The sequence below is a fragment of the Dipteris shenzhenensis genome, chromosome 29 (genome assembly GCF_047967505.1).
Source record: "Dipteris shenzhenensis isolate YYH24624 ecotype China chromosome 29, Dip_SZ_1.0, whole genome shotgun sequence".
Taxonomy (NCBI): Eukaryota; Viridiplantae; Streptophyta; class Polypodiopsida; order Gleicheniales; family Dipteridaceae; genus Dipteris; species Dipteris shenzhenensis.
Window position 1 is genome coordinate 49370204 of NC_141624.1, and position 20295 is coordinate 49390498.

The following is a 20295-nucleotide window of genomic DNA, read 5'->3' on the forward strand; positions in this document are numbered from 1 at the left end:
ATGCCGTTTGGGTTATGTACCGCATTTGAGTTTCTCTGATTTTGAATTTTGTGAGCACTGTCTCTATGGAAAGCAGACTAAATCAGCCCATAAAAGAAGGGGAAAGAGAGAGTTTGAAAAGCTTGATTTGGTGCATTCAAACGCATGTGGTCCCATGCCTACACGGTCATTAGGCGGGGCTGAATACTATGTGACATTCGTTGATGATGCAACTAGGAAAGTGTGGGCTTATGCTATAGCTCGGAAGAGTGATGTGTTCTAGGTATTTCAGAAATGGCTGGCCTTGGTTGAGAATCAGTCAGGTAGAACACTTAAATGCCTATGGATTGATAATGGTGGAGAGTATTTCTCTCATGACTTTCAGCATTTCTGTGATACACGTGGGATTAAGAGGGATCTCACATCCCCTCGTACTCCAGAGCAAAATCCAGTTGCAGAAAATATGAACTATACCATTCAAGAAAGGTTGCAATGCATGCTTTCCAATGCAAGTCTTTCTGGTGGTTTTTGGGCTAAGGCAATGAAGACTGCAGTGCATGTGATCAATAGATCACATAGTAAGAGTTTGGATGGTGGTATTCCTGAAGAGGCATGGAGTGGCAAGAAGCCCTCTTACTCTCATTTGCGTATATTTGGGTGTGAGGCATATGCACATGTGCCAAAAGAGCTTCGAAAGAAGCTAGATCCTAAGTCTAGGAAATGCATCTTTCTGGGTTATGGTGAAAGTGGAGAGATGGGCTATCGTCTCTGGGATCCAGAAGCAAAGAAGATCATACGCAGCCATGATGTAGACTTCAATGAGAAGAAGATGCATAAGGAACCCATGAGGGATGTGGAAATGAGGAGAATCACTTTCCAGGATGTGAATCCACCTACATATGTTGATAGACAGCAAGCTGTCCATGCACCAAATGTGCAAGAAATGGTACCACCAAGTACTCCCACAGGTATACAATCAAGGGTAGATTATGGATCATCTATTGGTGAAAATGATGAGCCAAATGTGGCTGATATGCAAGTGGGACAGCAAGCTAAAGTGCCCTTGAGAAGATCATCTAGAGTGTCTAGACTGCCTAATAGGTCTGTTCCAGGGGTAGACTATGTGATGCTTACTGATTGTGGGGAGCCTTCTTACTACAGAGAGGCTATGATGCGCGAGGATCAACGCAAGTGGGAGTATGCTATGCAATCAGAGATGAGTTCACTTATGAAGAATAAGACTTGGGACTTGGTTTCTTTGCCACATGGAAAGAAAGCATTGCCATGTAAATGGGTCTACAAGATGAAGGTCATAGGTGATGATTTGCCTAGGTACAAGGCCCGTATGGTCGCTAAAGGATTCAAGAAGAGAAGGGTGTGTACTTTGATGAGATATTCTCTCTAGTTGTGAAGATGACCACACTTAGATGCATGCTTCTTCTAGTGGTAGCAGAGGATATGGAGCTTATGCAGATGGATGTCAAGATAGCTTTCTTGCATGGGAATTTGCATGAGGAAATTTACATGGTGCAGCCGGAAGGCTTTGAAGAAAAGGGCAAAGAGCATTTAGTTTGCAAGCTGAAGAAGAGTCTCTATGGTCTTAAGCAAGTGCCTAGAGAATGGTATCAGAAGTTTGATGCTTTCATTCGATCCCAGGGTTTTAGAAGGAGTGAAATTAATCACTGCCTCTACACTAAAAGGGCTAAGGATAATAGCCTGATAATCTTGGCACTATATGTGGATGATATGCTATTGGCTAGCAAGAATACTTATGAGCTAGATGCATTAAAGGCCAAGTTACATGAGGCCTTTGATATGAAGGATTTGGGACTTGCAGGTCATATTCTTGGTATGTGCATCACGTGTGATCGGAGTAGGAAACTCCTTTGGCTTTCACAAAAAGAGTATGTTACAAAAGTATTGCAGTGTTTCAATATGGAAGGGGGGAAGGCAGTGAGTACTCCATTGCCTCCATATGTGAAACTGAGTCATACAGATAGTCCCAAATCAGATGAGGAAAGGGCCATGATGGCCAAGGTTCCTTATGCATCAGCAATTAGGAGTCTTATGTATGCTATGATAGTTACTAGACCAGACATTGCATTTGCAGTGGGAGTTGTTAGCCGGTATATGGCTAATCTAGGAAAGAGGCATTGGGAGGTAGTTACGTGCATCATGAGGTACATGAAGGGTACCAAGGAGATGTGCATCTGCTTTGGTAGAGGAGACATGCGTGTACTTGGGTACACAGATTTAGACTATGCAGGGCATGTGGATAGTAGGAGATCCACTTCTGGTTATGTGTTCACCTTTGTAGGTGGTGCATTGTTGTGGATGTCTCATGCACAGAAGTGCATTGCTTTGTCTACCACAGAGGTTGAGTATGCTGTAGCCATAGAGGGTTGCAAGGAGGCTATATGGCTTGATCGGCTAGTGGGAGATTTGGGGATTCATACAGGTGTACCGACATTGCATAGTGATTCCATGAGTGCTATTCAGCTAGCACGGAATCCGGTGTTTCATGCAAAGACCAAACACATTGAGGTCAGGTACCATTTCATCAGGGAGGTACTTGAGGACAAGCGCATAGAGCTTGTCAAGGTTCATACAGATGATAACCCTATAGATATGCTAACAAAGAGTCTACCTAGTCAGCGGTTTGAGTATTGTCATGTATTGATGGGCATTGGATAGTATGCTCATTGGTTGTTCTCCCTCAAAGGCACATTGTCCTTTAAGTGGGAGGTTGTGGGGGTTAAAGGTCACTGTGCCTTTACCCCGGTTATGTGCAATACTCAAACACATATATAAATGAATGAAAAAGAAGATTAGGGTGGTTCTGCACGCACAAAACTTGTGTGGCTCTCTGTTTCTCTCTCTCCCTCTTCCGTTCTTGCTTCCATTGAGAGCACTCTCAAAAAAGGTACATAGATAGAAAGGCTCACAATGTGATGGTATCCTAGATTGATTGAATGATGAAGCTGCATATCTTTTCCCATGTAAACATGTTGCACTTTTGTGAGCCATCCTTTCTAACCAAACTTGAACTTCAAGATGCGCCCCTTCCACTCATGCAAGATGTCACCTCTCTTGCTCTTGGGAAGCTTATGTGGACCTTTGGCCGATCCTTTCATCACTATCCAGTCATTTAAGCTGCAGGTGCAACTGCAGGTGCAAGGGATCCACTCATCCAATGCATTTTTGGTGTTGTGGAAGACACAAGAGGTCATAGCATTGCATGGTCTTGTAACCTTTCTCCTCACCATGCTTGCATATCTTTTCCCATGTAAACATGTTGCACTTTTGTGAACCATCCCTTCTTCCCAAACTTGAACTTCAAGATGCGCCCCTTCCACTCATGCAAGATGTCACCTCTCTTGCTCTTGGGAAGCTTATGTGGACATTTGGCCGATCCTTTCATCACTATCCAGTCATTTAAGCTGTAGGTGCAAGGGATCCACTCATCCAATGCATTTTTGGTGTTGTGGAAGACACAAGAGGTCACAGCATTGCGTGGTCTTGTAACCTTTCTCCTCACCATGCTCGCAGAGGTTGCAACAGCAAGAATGGGACTCCTACACAAGGCAATGCAGCTCCAACAGAGGCACAAAAGAGGGAGAAGGAGAGGGACATAGCAGCAGCAATAGAGGCACAGGAGAGAGAGAAGGAGAGGGATAGACAGAGCAGCTCCAACAGAGGCACAAAAGAGGGAGAAGGAGAGGGACGGGGCAGTAGCAACAGAGGCACAGGAGAGGGAGAAGGAGACGATAGAGCAATAGCAACAAAGGCACAAGAGGGGGAGAAGGAGAGGGACAGAGCAGCTCCAAGGGAAGAGGAGAGAGAGAGGAGCTGCAGCAAGCAGGCCAGAGCAAGAGGGAGTAGAGAAAGAGGGGGAAGAGGGAAAATGCATGGGATTTGGTTCAAATCTGAGTGATTTGGTAGGCTGGACCAGAATAATGGGGGGTAGAGGCCCTAGAAAGAGGGAGGGGAGAATAAAAATTACCATTTGGGCCCTACCATCCCATTGAATGCAATTTTGGGCTCATGTGGGGGAGGTGCACCTAGTAGGAGGGTCAAACATGGGTTAAGAGGGGGGGGATGGTTTGGGTGTTCCCTTGTGTAACGGGAGCAACCAATAGGGGCTCTCTGCAGGCCTGCCCACCCTCCACCTCAACATACCATTGCCCCACACCTTCTAGCAATCTCATTGGTACACCTCAAATCACTCTCTAATCCCTTGAAATTAGGAAACACTAATTGGAGGCCCTTTTGAAACCCCAATTATCCCCTAATGCAAGTCACACTTGTCAGCCACACATTCCAAAAACGGTCTTCAAGGTACTAGTGAGTTAAGTATCTAGCGATTGCATGCACCTATTTTTAGACCAAGCTGCTAGACTTAATCATCCCCCTCTTCATCTCCATATCGAGTTTTATCGTCCTCCCTATAGGCTTGTGCAATCCAACCTCAATAGCTCTATCACACTGACCCAATATAGCTCCCAGCTCCATCACCCAGACCCACTACTGCTCTATCTGAACCCATCAACCTGACACCCATCAACCTGTCACCCAAATCCTCAATAGCTCTATCACACTGACCCACTACAGCTCAAGCTCCATCACCCAAACCCACTACAACTGTAGCTCAACCCATCAAGCTAACACCCATTAAACTTTCACCCACAACCTCACCAACTCTATCACACTGACCCACTACAACTCAAGATCCATCAAGTTGTCACCCATGAAGCTCTTGTTATCTACATACTAATAAGATTAATACTTTTTGTAACCGGTCTTTCTCCATGCATTCTATAAACTCTTGCATAACAATTTGCTCAAAAATGCGATTTTCTATTTTGTTCAAGAAAACTACTCCAAATCTCATTTTTTATCAAATACTAGCACACATAGCATGTTTTGTGGATAAACACGATATGGGCTGTTTTTATGCAAAGAGGGCCTCAAATCGCGTTTTCTGGGAAATATTCCTGTCCTCTATGGAGCAAGGACTGGGATCTAAGGAAAAGTGAGGTCTAGACAATCACAGATTAATAAAACACTACTGCCCACAAATATAGCAGATTCCAAAGTGGGATATATGAATACCTATATTTTTTTGTCCATGGCTAGCCCTGGTGACTTGTTTGTGGCTCTTGCACAGGTGCAGTAAGGGGGAGGGGGGGATAATGAAAGTGATGCAGATAAGGATGTGGTGCAGGGATGGAGAAAAGTGTAGATCAAAACTGTTGGAGGGATGGAGAAAAGTGTAGATAAGAGGAAAGGGCACAGTTTTCAATGCATGTCACATCAGTCTTGTCAGTCACTCATGTGGAAAATGGTCTTCTAAGTACACATGCATTTATTTGCTAATCATTACTTGCACAGATTTTGAGACCAAATGCCACTAAGTAGAATCACCCTTCTCTTTTCATCCCTATCTCTAGTTTCATTTGCCTCCAACCTCACCAGCTCACCACCTCCATCATAGAGTCCCATTGCAGCTCTAGCTCCAACCTCACCACCTCCATCACAGAGTCCCACTGCAGCTCTAGCTCCAACCTCAGTAGCTCCACCACCCATTGTTGCTCCAGCCCCAACCTCTTGAGCTCCATCTCCAATCTCCCTAGCTTTAGGTCCAACCTCACCAGCTCCAGCTCTATTTTGAACCACCACCTTGATCTATTTGTCATCAGGACACATAGGTCCAGGTAAGCAATTTGTCACCAGTCATTGGTTTTTTCCTGTTGTTAAGGTGAAATGGCCATTCTATAGCTTACTCTCAAAGACACTCTATGAGGTTTTTGTTGAGCACATCTCATCTGTATTCTAGGGTATAGGAGGATGGTGGAGTCCAATTTATTGATTAGATTATGCTGCAAAAGGAATTTGCTCAAGAATGCGATTTCATATTTTTCTTTGTATTTCTCCTCCATATCGCATTTTCTAGCAAATGTTTTGCATGGAGTGTGTTGCTGAAGTGCCTAAAATATTATTTGCTTAAAAATGCGATTTCAACAGTTTGCCTATATCTTTGCACCAAATCGCATTTTCAAGCAAACTCTTGGGTGGCTTATTTTCTTGTGATGTTTGGGTTTCTGTCCAGGAGAAGAACACAATAGACTATGGCAAGAACCAAAGCAACAGCCAAAAAGAAAGGGAAGGGACCTGACATTACAGGGGCTGCCACAACTCCATCCAGATCAAAATCATCAAAGGGGAAGCCTGTGCACATGCTAGCAAGGAACACGAAGAAGAGAGTGAGCCAAAGCAAATCTATCTTGATGCAGATCAAGAAGGCTCAGAAATCCATAGAGTATGTAGTGGCACCATTCCAAAGGCTTGTGAGGGCAATATGCATCAACTGGTATGTGGACTTTAGATGGCAAAGGACTACACTGCTTGCTCTCCAAGAAGTTGCTGAAGAGTGGCTTATAGAGTTTTTCATGGACACCATGATGGTAGCAGCACATGCACACAAGGTCACTATCATGAAAAAAGACATCCAAACACTTGTAAGGGTCAAGTATAGATATTACATGATCCTTAATGCAGATGATTGGGATGGTCTAAAAATGAGAGATATCCTGTTGAGACCTCCAACGAGGAAACCTAAAGCAGATGCAATCAAGATCATAGAGGTCACTCACCAACATGAGACCAGAGGCAAGGTTGCCTATGAAGAGTCCCTTAGGGAGAGAGTTAAAGAAACAGTGTCTGTCTTGGAATCCCAGACATTAGTGAGGATGGTGCAAATTCAACATAAGCTCCTACAACTTGGACCAAGGATCAGAGTATCTGTCTAGACTATGAATGATGACCTGACCTAGGATTTGATAGAAGATTGCATCATGGCTTTAGCATAGAAAGAAAAACATGTCACTTGCACAATCATGCTTGCAGCTCTGTAGGTTGCAATTAATCCTAAACCAAGGAAAATGCAACCACCACGCTAGTTCTTTGAAGTATTTTAGTGCTACTTGCAATTAATCCTAAAACCAAGGAAAATGTATTTCCTTGTGCACTAATTGCTTGTGCAACAAATGCAACCAGCAATGATTGCAATAATAGTATTATTTAGATTAAAGTTGAAACTTAAAAGAGATTACACCCGATGAGTATAACAACTCAACCATTACTAAGAGCAAAAGTTGAATAAAGAGATTACATTCAGATATAGTTCATAGTAACTACTGCAATTGCTGAGAGCCTCATCAAGAAAATTTTGAACAAAAGAGATTACATCTACATCCAAAGATAGTTTACAAAAACTCAACAATTGTTGCTGAGAGCCTCCATCAAGTCAAAATTGAACAAAAGAGATTATATCCAAAGACAATTTTTGCCATAATAGTATCATATTACAGTTGAAACAAAAGATTACATCCGGCATTGATAACCATTGAGCCATTGGCGAGAGCCCAAAAGATTACATTCGGCAAGGATAATCACTCAGCCTTTGTTGAGTGGTTATGAGCCTCGCTGAGCAAAAGTTACAAAGAGGATATTTCTACAACTCATTATTGTGCTGACAGCCTCATTGAGGCTTGCTGATGGACCACTATACATTATCATATTCACAAAGGCCAACCAATCTTGTTGTATTTCAATTTTTGGGGAGCCGATGGAGGAGATAATGGAGAGGCCAAATACTATGTACAATTGCAGGAGTCAGAATCCAGAGCCAACCACGAAAACTCCACCCTAAAAATCCCTATCCCTTTGTCAGTATTTTTAGGGAATCCATAGAGCACATTTATAAAGAGGCCAGCTATGTGCATGCCATCCAAGGTGGTGACCTAGAGATGTGGGGGGAATCAATGGAAGTTACAAAGACTTTGCACAAGAGCAAGCACCTCAATTCTTGGTGAGTGCAACACAGTGACCTTGTATGGAAAAGCAAACAATATTGAGACCATGTTGAATCGAGGGGGGTTAGTCCTACTGGCAGTGTTCCTACTATGGCAATAATGAAGAGGTGAAAAAAGAGTGGATGAGTAGTGGAGCAGATGGACAAGGGATTATATGAGTGGATGAGAGCTAGGTGAAAGTAGGAGAGCAGGGGTGAATTAGAGCGAGAGGAGGGAGCGTGGAGCAAAGTAGTAGAGCATGAGTGGATGAGAGCAAATTAGCATCCTCCATGTTTAGGGTCACAGTTAAATAGTAACAGTGGCACTCTACTAATAATGAGCCACCTTAAACTAATTAAAATTCAAGACCCTACTGTGATTGGAGGCCTAGTGGTGCCCTTCAAATAATCATGAGGCATCTTCAATTAGTCAAAATTCGAGCCGCCAATTAATCACATGCCTAGCCACTCGGCTAGTGCTGTATTTTGCAGACATTCTTTGCCATGCAAAGCTTCATTAGAAGGCCTTAGAAAATTGTGGGCTTCAAAATAAGGTCGCAAATTTAGAAGGCTTGAGTAAAATTTGGCCTTCTCATTAAAAGATAAATGGTGACTGAGACTAGATCGCTTGTTTTGCCCCAAAAATAATCGCGGGTATGCAGACCCATCCAACTATAGACTCATGAGCCGCTCTTTAATCTCATGCCACCACAATGACTAGTAATTGATTGCACTAAAAATAATCAAGTATTGTTTTCTCCCAAAATCATGAGCCGCTATTTAATCACATGTCACCATAGTGACTGGTAATTAACTGCACTAAAAATAATCAAGATGTCCAAATAATCATGAAGGAGCTTCCATGGTAATGAATGGTAATTAACTAGTGATTAAATAACATGCATGCCGGTGGTGCTTCATAAAGGAGCCGTCATGCCGGTGACTAGCGCACATTGGGCACAATCCAAGAATCATGGATAGGCAAGATTTGCTTGCAATGTGGGCAAAATTGCCCATGTTGTAGATGCATTCAATGCCCCATGGGTGGTTGTAGTCTTTAAACACATTGGTGCCATCCAAATAATCTCGAAGGGTCGACTGGTAGTTAAGTGGTAATTAAATCGCATGTAAGACCAGCGGTGCTGTTAAATAATCAATCCTCGATCAAGCCGCCAATTATTCACATGCCACCCATTTAATTAAGCATGAAGGATCCATCATAGTGGTTGGGAATTAATTGCACTCTACTTAATCGCATGCACACTAATTTTTTTCAACAGAAAAAGACTTAAGATTTAGCCGCCAATTCGAGCCTTAACCAACCACCATGGTGGCTAGATTCATCTAGGTATATTCTTATGCCATATTGGCGGACATGCAAATTTCACCTAATGAAGTTTTCATCCAAGTTGTGGCCTGCTGGTATTGTGATAATTCTTTCTATCTTAAACGGTGCGTTGCCCTATCAGTTAGATTTAGATGCTCATTTGGGAGAGACTAAAATGAAATCTTTTAAGCAGCTATAGCCTGAATAAAGAGATTTTGGACTCCTTTTGTGGATCTGTATGTATGAGAACATATTTTTATACTATGGTCTACACCCACTATTGGGCGTTGAAGACATTAGTGAGGATGTCATAGTAGCTAGTCCATGCTGTGTGTGATGGAGTTTATGATTTTCAATCTTATGAGTGACTATCGTGAGATTGAAACTACACTATGTTGTGTTTTTAGAGGATGAGTTTGGGTTTCAGATCTACATAGTGTGTGGAGCACATCGCATGTGTTGATTGTGAATTACAATCTACCACCATGGTTGGCAACCAAGAAGTTCTTTTTTAAGCTCTCACTTTTAATACCAGGTCCAAAATACGTTCCTTTAGAAAAAATTGATGTGTACTTGCAAGTAAATGCAACCTTTATGCATGTCAACATCAAACTTTCTCACAATTGATATAGAGCCTTTTAGTATTTTGCTTTAGTTGTGAAATTGTATAAATAATAATATTTTTTTTTATGTCCTAGGTTCTCATTGCTGAACTTCAAGCCTTATGGACTAGAGTAAATGCATATGATGCAAGTAAATCTGAATTAAATAGAAGATTATTCACTTTGAGGGGAATGTTGTTATGGACAATCCATAACTTTCTAGCTTATGGGCTCATTTTTGGTTGCTACACAAATGGTTACAATGCTTTTCCGATATGTGGTCCTGTATTTTGAGGAAGGTACTCATCGTACCTTAAGAAGATGGAATATATAGGCCATACGTGCTTTCTTCCAATGGACCATAGCTTCAAAAATTCAATAATAACATTCAATGCACTACTACAAGGGAAAGAGCCATTCAACAACTGAACCATCAAGCCACTCCAAAAATTTCCTAATTGGTATTTGATCTTAGTGAAGAAGCCCTAAAATTGGCAAGAACAAACAAAATCAAGTTGTCACCCATAGTACCTAGTTTGACAACTACCACTCTAAAAGCAAAGTCAAGCTTAGCTGAACTCTACAAAAAGAGTTTCCTACTAATGTTCTCCAACATAGGAGCCAACTACTACAAGGGAAAGATGCCCACACTACCCAAAAATCTAATGGAGAAACATCTTTGAATCCAAGTGAAACCAAAATCAGCCCCTGATATTGGGTGTCTTCCTCGTAAATCCAAAAGCCATAGGATTTATTCCAATTAATATGTGCAGGTGCTTCATGAAAAAGAAAACAAGATTTAATTTTCCATGGAAGAGAAATGATTTTTAAAAAATTTGCTATGTGGAAGCATGACTGCTTGCCTCCCAATATGGCAATGTTGAAAATAGTGACCATCTTTTCCACCCAATCAATAACCCTAGATCTTCTTTAGGCCTCCTATTACTTTCCAATAGCCACTTCTCCCTTTGTCTACAAAACTCCTTTATTTCATTGACACTAGGATATATAGGATGCTCTCTATATTCAGTGGACTCCTATGTTTGAGAGCATTAGTAGAGGAAACTCTTTTTGTAGAGTTCGGCTAAGCTTGACCTTGCTTTTAGAGTGGTAATTGTCAAACTAGGTACTCTTGGAGACAACTTGGTTTGTTTGTTCTTGCCAATTTTAGGGCTTCTTCACTCAGATCAAAATACCAATTAGGAAATTTTTGGAGTGGCTCAACGATTCAATTGTTGAATGGCTCATGGGACTCTAACTTAATATCATTGATCCAAATCCACAGTTCATGGCTTTGATTTGCAAATAGTTGGTGGTCAAGGGGCTTTACCAACATAAGATCCTTTCTTTATTTATGAATTGGGTCCTATATCCCCTTCTTCATTGGATGGACAAGACTAGGTGGATCTTTATGTTCTCACACCTCAAGATGCCTTCCTCTCCTCTTATGGCTACCATCATAAAAGATTGGGGCATTTTTGGAGTTCTCTTTAAATGACCTCTCCCTCCTCTTAGGAAAAAAATCATAGGTAGCCTGCCATGTGGAATGATATGATTCTTCATCATCAAGGAAGACCCCTAGTTACATGTAATGGTCCACTTGGAAGAGAGGTCCCACTTCCTCTATGGGCTCTTGGAAGGCTTGCTGAATTCCTTTGAAAGAACATAGCTAGAGTAAAATTCTAGCTACCTTAGAGGAGTCCTTATAGATTGATGCAAACTTTCCCTTGGCCTAGGTCCTTATAGATGAGAGATGGCATGAACTCGCATAGAATATAGATGGGGGATTTTTCAAGGATAAGCATCCTTCTACTACAAGTCATTGGCCTCTGGAGAGATACATATGAGGATGCCTTGGTTTTTGATGTGCACTCTAGAGGTAGGCTATCCAAGTCCACATATGAGGATAACATTGCGGATGCTTGCTTTCAATAAGTTAGGATTGTGAGGCATGTGGAGCAATGTTCTTTGGCATTAGTATGGTGTTTGGAACCCTGTCTGAAAGACATCCCCCCAGGCTCATGGAGGATTTGGATTTATGGGGCATCATCACAAAGTACTTGTAGGGGTAATCTAAAGAATGGGAATGATTGATGTAGGAAATCATGAGAAGAGCCTCCCGTTCTTCCACTATAATGTTAGTAATGCTAGGACATTTTAGCTTGGTGTTAAGGGTTGGAAGCCCGTTAGAGTCTCTCATTGGGAGGATTTTCACATTCTTATAGACTTGCGGAAATCTTTTTTGGAGAAGGTGCTCTAAGTCTCTCAGGAATAGCAAAATCACTTTTTCTTTTGGATTTCTATTCGTGGAGGTGAATCATTGGAGATTAGTTTTGGGGCTTACTCTTATTGCCCGTTTTGCCTTTCTATTGACGAGTCCATTTAGGATCGCCATAAGGCTCATTTGGAAGAGGATTGCATGACTTTTGGGTAGATTTTCTCCCTCCTCTTTCTTGATCACCAAGGGCTCAATGGGCTTGGCTCTCTCTATTGAGGCCTTAGGTGTTTTATGAGATGCATAGCTCCTTCTTACCTTCTCCGTTCTACATCATTTGTTGACTTATGCTCTCTAGATGTTGTCCCTTCCTCTCCTTGTAGACCTGTGCATGCCTTAGTGGACACTTAGCATTTCAGCCTGACATATCTGGAGATCAAGAAGTCCACTGTTCTAACACCATTTTTTTCCTCAGGAAGTGGAGAGGATGTTCTTTCTTTTGGGAGGCACTATAGGTTTGAGGTGGCATTTCCAGCACTAACCACGGATCTCTCGATTTTTTGCTTGTTATTTAGGGATTCATCGTTTTCAATCTTTTCACATGCTACGCATGGTGTATTCTTGCCTTGAGCACTCTACTCTTGGGGATTTTTTCATACCTAATAGAAGTATTTTTCTTGGGATTAAAAAAGTTTACAAACAATTTTGGAAAATGTACTAATTTTAAAAAATAGTAATGAGGTTGATCTTTTCACGGTAATTTCAAAATTTTGTAAAATATTAAACTTACAGTCTGGTGTGAGGTTATGACTCATGCTTGAGTCCTTCTTAGCACTTTTCCTCTCTATTCAAGCTTCCCATCATTCATTATCCCAATACTTCCTTTGACCCTAGCACATCTAGCACGTACTAGCACACTGTCACGGAGGACTCTCCAAATAGCCAAGCTCCAAGCTTCAAAGAGAGAAATGCTCACCTCATGTCCACTCTTCCATGGTAATAACCTTAATACATTCTTCAAATGATCATCTCCAATGCTAGGTAAAGTTATACTGGGCCATCTTAGAGATGCACAGTGGTTCTATGCCTGAGGGAGCACATAAGGGGTAAAAGAACCCTAATATGCTCTCCATGATTGATGAGGATATTATTTAAAAAGTTATTTGCATCATTCTTACAGGTTGATCTTTTACTATATGAGTGACTTTTGGTGTTTAAAGTGGTTTAGAAATTTACAACTCTTGAACAGGAGTCTTTCGTTGGGATAAAATAACTAATTGCTTCTTTGCTTTGTGTTTTGATTTGTTTCATGTTTATCGTTTTGTTTGGTGACTTGTGTTATTTATTTTGTATGGATCATGAGTGAGGGTCTCCTAAGGTGAGTATTTCTTTGAAGACTTCGTCTAGTGTTGTGAAACAATGTACGTACAAGTAAAGGCTATCCAACTATGATTGCTAGTCTTTTTCCGATGGCTAAGGTCCCTTCGGATGTTGGTTTGGACATCAATAGCCATAAGAGGGTTTAAAGATACAATAAATATGATCTTACAAATCATGTGACAATTGCTATGGCATTAAGTATCGCTTCTTATTCATTTTGATGAATTTGGTAGTCTCCGAAGTATAATATGTTCTTATTCAGCATGTCTCATATTTTTTTGAGAGTGTTTATGAGTTAGGCTATGGTTTTGGTTGACATGTTGGGTCTTAATTTAATAATTGTGTTTTGAAATTTTATGGGTGCAATTGTTGATGTGGGTTTGATGGTTTGCGTGTTCAATAGTGTAATGTTTTGGTGTTTTTGGTGTGGATTTGAGATGCGGGTGTGCAATAGATAGTGAATTAGTTGTTGTGAGTGAAACTCTTTAAGGCACAGACAATGCATGAACGGCACTTTTCAAAAGTTTGGCTTAAGTTGCGAGGGACGAAGTTGAAAAGATTTGAGGTTTTAGAGCCACTGCACATGCGCAGTTGGTGCCTTTCCTTGGTTGAGTTCACACGCCTAGATTGCTAAGCTTGTTTGAGGCATTTAATGGAGGTGTGAGGGAGGTCCTAGTGCATGTATCGAGCTCTTCATCTTACAACTGTGCATTTGTGATTGGCCTTCCCATCGACACCACCCGGCTGAGGATGGGATTGAGCTCTGGTGCTGGGAATGGCACCTTAAAAAATTGGCGTGCAAATGTGGTCTCAAAATGTGTGCCATCGTCCAAAAACCGCAACGAGCTTGGTGAGAGTTTTAATGTGGATTTTCGGCCGGTTAATTCTCATCGATTGAAAATTTTTTGATGAGAGTGAAAATTGAAATGTCAGAAATAAGACGACTGGTGATGCTATGCTATTGCTTTCCAGCAGAGCCTATGGCCTCACCCGTTGAAGCCATGTATGTGGACTCTGATGAGCATGTCCCCAGTCAATCCGGCGGGAGGACATTACAGTCGCTGCCACAGAAGATTCTTAATTCGGAAGATCACGGAGGTTTAGACGGTCCACCGCAGACGATTACTGATTCGGAAGGGGACGTCGGACTGGAAGGAGTCACAAGTACCGATCCCCTGCACGCCAACGAAGATTTGTCAGCGATGCGGATTTTGCGACTCACAGGAGCACAGCTGGAGACGCCTCTCGAGATGCGATCCGCCATTCCTCCCGACTTGTCAGCGCTGCCGATTGAGGATCGACGGGAGGCCTTCCTGCAGATGACTGAATCCATCGACATGGGCGATTCGTTTTCACCTGAAAGCTCTATAGGCGGGTCTGCAAACCCCGATGCAGCTACTGCAGCAGGTGATATGATTTTCGTTTCCATTAGTAAGACAAATCAAGAAGGGGGACGTCCGATTATTTTGGGAAAATTAGACACCTTGAGCTGCAAGAACTATACAAGGTCCCCATGCCCCCCCATGAGCTGCTGCACTGCTGCCAAGGGATACTCTCTACCTTCACAAGCTGTTGCGCTCTCTGGTGCTGCAGGTCTTCTTTAGGCTGAGTAATATTGTTGCTGCTGCAGACTTTTTGTCCTGCTAGGGAGGACTATTACATTACTTGGTCAATAGTGGGGACCCATCCCTTAAATCACTGATCTGGGAAGAAACTAATGCTGGGTCTAGCGGACACCCTGCGGTTATTTCTACCTTGCTACTCTTGTTTGAAGATTGTGCCTTTCTTTATGCCTCTGCAGGAGTTGTTAATGGCTGCGGCCTCTTGCACTCTCCACAACCCACATGGTTGCTATTACTGGCTGTGTCACTACTTCACTGAAAGCTGCCCTGTATACCTTGGCTTGATACAAATTGTTAGGATGATCCAAGGCTTATATAATCGCAAGGATTGCCTTTCGTTTACTGAAGACTACCTATTACAAACCAAGTCTTTGCATCTCAAATTACATTTTAAAAAAGCTACCTGGATATGGGCAGGTCCTTGTGCTAGTTCCTTAGTTTTGCTTTATTTGTCAAGCATTTTGAAATTTGTTGAAATTTTGAGTTTTTAATATACTGTGGATTGTCAATGTATCCTTCAAGTCTCTGCAAAATACCTGCCCAATATTGCCTCTACAATAATATGATGAATCTGGCCTATGAATAGCTGAATACTTAATATTGGTCAATAGCGCCATATAAACATAGTGCAGCTCTAGCAAGGCATCATGAATGTTTCACTTGCGTCCTAAATCCATGTGCTGGTTGGGTCTATACTTTCTTCTCACGCAAGTTATTAGCATAACATGCCAACCTAGGTTCAGTCCCATTTTGGGTGGGGAAAGGCTCTCACAGGATGTGCCAAATGGGGGTCGTGCAAGATTGGCCTCTACTCCATGCATATGGAGTGTCGAATGCCCCAATGGCATCACCCAGTGGTAAAGTCATGGGGGGAGTGATTGACTGTAGGTACACGTGGACAAGCTCATAGTGGGCTGCTCACCTACATGCATCCCAAAGACAGAAGACGCTCTTTGAGCATGTAATGAATGTCCTGCATGATGCATGCCTTGTGTCCTTTGCACATCTGCAATAAAATCTTTGTGCACTAGTGTCTTCATGTGCCCTACTAGCAAGGGTGTAACATCATTGTGCATATAGGCATCCCTTCTTTGATGTCCACACGTCTGTTGATGAGAATGCCAACTATCATTATGAGAAGCCTTGAGCAAAGACTCTTCAGCATCATTATTACTATGCCATCTACAAAATCATCATTGTTCATAGTGTTTTGCTCTCTAGAACTGTCATAACAGCGATCTTTGTTTTGCTGAATGCTATCTTCATCGTCTTTGCTGTCATTTCTATGTCCTGCTGTGCACTCATTTAAGCAGATTACGCATGCAAAACCATGCAACTTTATTTACCTGCTGTAAGTCTGATTTCCAAGGCATTCTGCCTCGTAAGGACTCATGTGGACTGGAATTTATTCCAAGAATAAAGAACACTCTAAAAATTTTAAAGTCTATGTCTCTGGCTATCATCATAGCAGTTTTCACCTTATTTCACATATTCATAAGTATTCTTTCCAATATCTGACCAAAAAAAAATCACGTTTCTCAACACCTTGCACATTGAATTCTCATCCACAATGCTTGCATGCCTACTTCGTTGTCTCAGAAGAGCCAAAGCAAAAGAGATGATGGAATTTGTGCAAATTTTGATATTGAATACAAAAAGGGGAAGGACAATATAGTGGTTGATGCAATTTCTAGAATGTGGGCATGCCATGTTTATAGCTTTATGAAGATTAGGTGCATGGCATTCAACAATAATATCTTGATGATATAGAGACTTCTGGGAGTCTCTAAGCTTTTCAAAATTATGGAATCCTCATGTCAAACTTCAGGTTGTGGTAAATGGAAAGCATCTATCTTGTTAGTCACTCTCCAGCTTGTGCTTGAAGAAAAATATAGTTCCCCATGGCTGCTCGTGTGGTTTGAATAGGGCTCACGATGGGGTCAAGGAAAGTATCTATTGGAAGGGTTTATGGAAGGGTGTGCTATGCATTGTCAAAGAATGTGGCCCTTACCAACAGAATAGAATTTACAACTTATTATTGTTTGCTATGTAGAGTCTGTTTTAAGTCTAGATGGGAAGTTGATACATTTAGCAGATTTAATCACATATCCACTTACGACAATGAGGGATGGAATAGTTTATTTGTGGTGGTGGTTGATAGGATGACAAAGGTTGCCCACTTCATCCTAACTAATTCCACATATAGTGCTTCTCAAGTGGCATCTCAGTTCATGGAGAATATGTTTAAATGACATGGTTTTCCACAAGAAATTGTTATTGATAGAGATGCAAAATTATGGGCAATCTTTGGAAGGAGTTCCTAACTTAAATGGGAATCAAAATCACGCAAGTACAGCCTATCATCCTCATAATGATGGACAAGCAGAGAGTTGATAGATGGTTGGAAGTATATCTCATACATTTCTATTTTGACATTCAGAAGTCGTGGGAAAATGATGTCTTGCATAATATTGTCATAATATTACTAATCAAGTTTTGGAATGTAACCTTCTGGGGCGCTCTCTGGATGTAAATCGAAGCTGTGCCATGCAGTGGTGTCATTGACAAGCAGCTTTGAAATCAGAGTGTAGTGTATGAATTGGAAAGGATGAATGCCATTCTACAACGGTCCAAAGACAACATGGCCAAGGTTCAAGCTGGAATGCTCATTGGAAAGCGAGGTGGAATTCAAGGTAATGAGATTGTGTACCTCAGCTATATAAGCATAGATATCTTTCAGTGAGACAACATGGCCAAGGTTCAAGCTGGAATGCTCATTGGAAAGAAGAGAGGTGGAATTCAAGGTAATGAGATTGTGTACCTCAGCTATATAAGCATAGATATCTTTCAGTGAAGGGTAACACCAATACAAAGTTGGCAAATGGTTATTCAGAACCTATAAAATCCTAAGGAAGGTTGGTGAAGTTGGCTATGCTTTGGAACGGCCTATATCATCCAAAATCCATAATGTGTTCGATGTTTCTCATCGCTGGTTGATTTGAGTATGTTCCAGGAAAGATCATTGCATTCCGTGATTGGGTTTTTAGAAGCAATGTACTTATTGAATGTTAGGACTGACCTGATGAGGAGGATCAATGTTAGCCAGATTCAATTATACGGGAATATCCTTATTTTTCTGAATTGATAGCAGGCTGTCTATCACTTCCAGTTCGTGGACTAATCTTGCAGGAGACGGCATGGACACCAGGAACTGTTTGCTGTTGTAGGTCGGTCTTTATGAGGGATATGGTTTCTTTTGTGCCTGCTTATTACAGGAACACTTTTTTTAGGACAAAATATTATTCCAAGTGGAGAGTACATTACTCTAGGATATGTAAATGTATTAGGCTTGTTATTCCTAGACTTTTGGGTTGCCATGTGCACTTTTTAGGCATTGCCGATACGAGGACATTAGGCACCACTGAGGGCGACTCTACATGTCATCTATTCTCTTTATATCTGTCCTTTCATCTTCCCGTTTGCACATTTTAGATATGGAGAGAGACACTTTTTTTTTTTTAGGGCGGGGGGGGGGGGGGGAGAGAGAGGGAGAGAGAGAGAGAGAACTGATTGGACGTTTTGAATGTAGGTGATGAAGGAACGGACCATCCAGAAGTTCCCCATGGGCCTGATGTTTTGTCTTGGTCTGCTGCAGTTTGTCCTGCAAAACCAAATGTGAACGGATCTCTATCAATTTTTAGGAATTTACTCGAGCAGGATGCTCAATGCTCTCTATGGATTCATAGGTTGGAATCCAGGGTTCCACATTCCTTGCTGCACGCGCTTGAGTACTCTGGTGATGGTCTCTTTTGGATTCCTGCAACAGCAGCAATTTGCTTCGCCCCTGTGTTTACATTGCAACAGTTCTTTATGAATTTGTTGGTGGGCTTTTTATTTGACTTGCTTTTTATTGGTGCTATTAAGGGCTTGATCCGCAGACCTCGCCCAGCTTATAATAGAGGCATGTATTTAGTCGTCTCTGTTGATCATTATTCTTTTCCAAGTGGCCATTCATCCAGAGCCTTTCTGATCCTAGTTTTTTTAATGGAATACTCTTCTTTATGGAAAGGTCTCATATTTAGCTTTTTGAGGCCTTCAATCCAAGGCTCAGATAGTTATAATATGGCACTGAACTTTGAGACATTAGTTTACTGTACTATTGCCTTTAGTGTGCTGCTCTGGGCAATGGCAACAGCGAGCTCTCGGATACTTCTGGGGAGACATTATTTGCTGGATGTTGTTGCGGGTTCCTTTTTTGGAGTTTTGGAGGCTTTATTTGTCCTTAAAGTGCTCATACCACGCCAAATCCTGTTTGCAAACTATCTACAGTTGTTGATACATATATAAAAGGCACCCTTTGATTTTTAAAATCTATTATTAGAATAAGCTCATTATTTTTGTAATGATATATGATACCTACAGGGATGCAGTTCAAATCTAGGCTTTTGAAACCCGAGTCGCTCTATGCCTCTAAGAGGCCATGTGGAATTTTGCATTCTGGCATGGACTGGTTGTGTACCTTGGAAAAGTGAGGGCTTACAGGTCTTTATAAAATTTTTTAATTTTGTAGATGCAATGTATCACAAGGAATTTAAAACAGTAATCATGAGAGTTGTTCACTTGTGGATTTTGTTATCCCACTTTTGTAAGTGATAGGTTGACATAAGCACGGCTTTTAAAAGTGTTTAAAATTCGAAGAGCAGTTTTTTTTTTTTTGGTAAGAACAGGAAGTAGAGATGGAATGCCTTACAATGCCAATTGCTTGCAGCATTACCATATTTAGCAGATTGAGGTGCACCTATTGTAAACCGGCTATACATTCTTAGCACGTGAAGGGGGAAAATGGTTTCTTTGTGTTTTGCAATATGCTCAGGCAGCCAAACTAGTATTGTGACTTTAAATCATCTTCTAATTGAGCGCTTAGGAATACTTGGGAAATGTGGAAGCGGAAGGTGTCAAAATCTACATTATAAAATTATTGAACAGAGGGTCACAATTAGGTTAACTATAAGAACTGATTGTGTGGTGGTTTGGGGCAGGAAGGTTAGTGTAGTCAAGACTTTCATTTTCATAAGTGCATATGTACATATGTACAAGTGTACCACTCTTGCTAAGTCGGTAGTTTCAGCCTTCCCAAGCAGTGGCTAACCCTCATACCGCGGAGTCAAGGTCTGGCCCAAGGGCCCACCTTCCTCACTTCCTCACAGATCTTTTACCAATTGCCTTGATATGGCAGCCTGGACAACCTTCCCATTGGCATTTATCGACAAAACGATTTTGGAAAACAAATATCAGCCCAAGTCCTCTTGATTCGATGC

The 20295-nt window shown here is 41.5% G+C and overlaps 1 protein-coding gene across 3 annotated transcripts; it reads left to right on the top strand.

Annotated features, from left to right (window-relative positions):
* The first annotated feature begins 13934 nt into the window (after positions 1–13934).
* On the top strand, positions 13935–19482 carry LPPBETA (Phosphatidic acid phosphatase (PAP2) family protein). 3 transcript variants are annotated; one of them, XM_087400768.1, is made up of 3 exons: positions 13935–14205; positions 14289–14762; positions 18567–19482. In XM_087400768.1, exons 1-3 carry the CDS (start codon positions 14106–14108, stop codon positions 19322–19324), a joined length of 1332 nt encoding a protein of 443 aa, XP_087256894.1. In that variant the 5' UTR covers positions 13935–14105; the 3' UTR covers positions 19325–19482. The 3 variants fall into 3 exon arrangements, with proteins under 3 accessions (XP_087256894.1, XP_087256896.1, XP_087256895.1); XM_087400770.1 differs by having other exon boundaries at positions 18633–19482; XM_087400769.1 differs by having other exon boundaries at positions 14331–14762.
* The last annotated feature ends 813 nt before the right edge of the window (positions 19483–20295 follow it).

Bases quoted from the DNA above. Each gene is read 5' to 3' on its own strand.
- LPPBETA (XM_087400768.1), top strand. From the start codon at position 14,106: ATGGGATTGAGCTCTGGTGCTGGGAATGGCACCTTAAAAAATTGGCGT. The intron at 14,206-14,288 runs GTGAGAGTTTTA...TTGAAATGTCAG, and splicing joins CAAAAACCGCAACGAGCTTG to AAATAAGACGACTGGTGATG. The intron at 14,763-18,566 runs GTGATATGATTT...TTTTGAATGTAG, and splicing joins CGATGCAGCTACTGCAGCAG to GTGATGAAGGAACGGACCAT.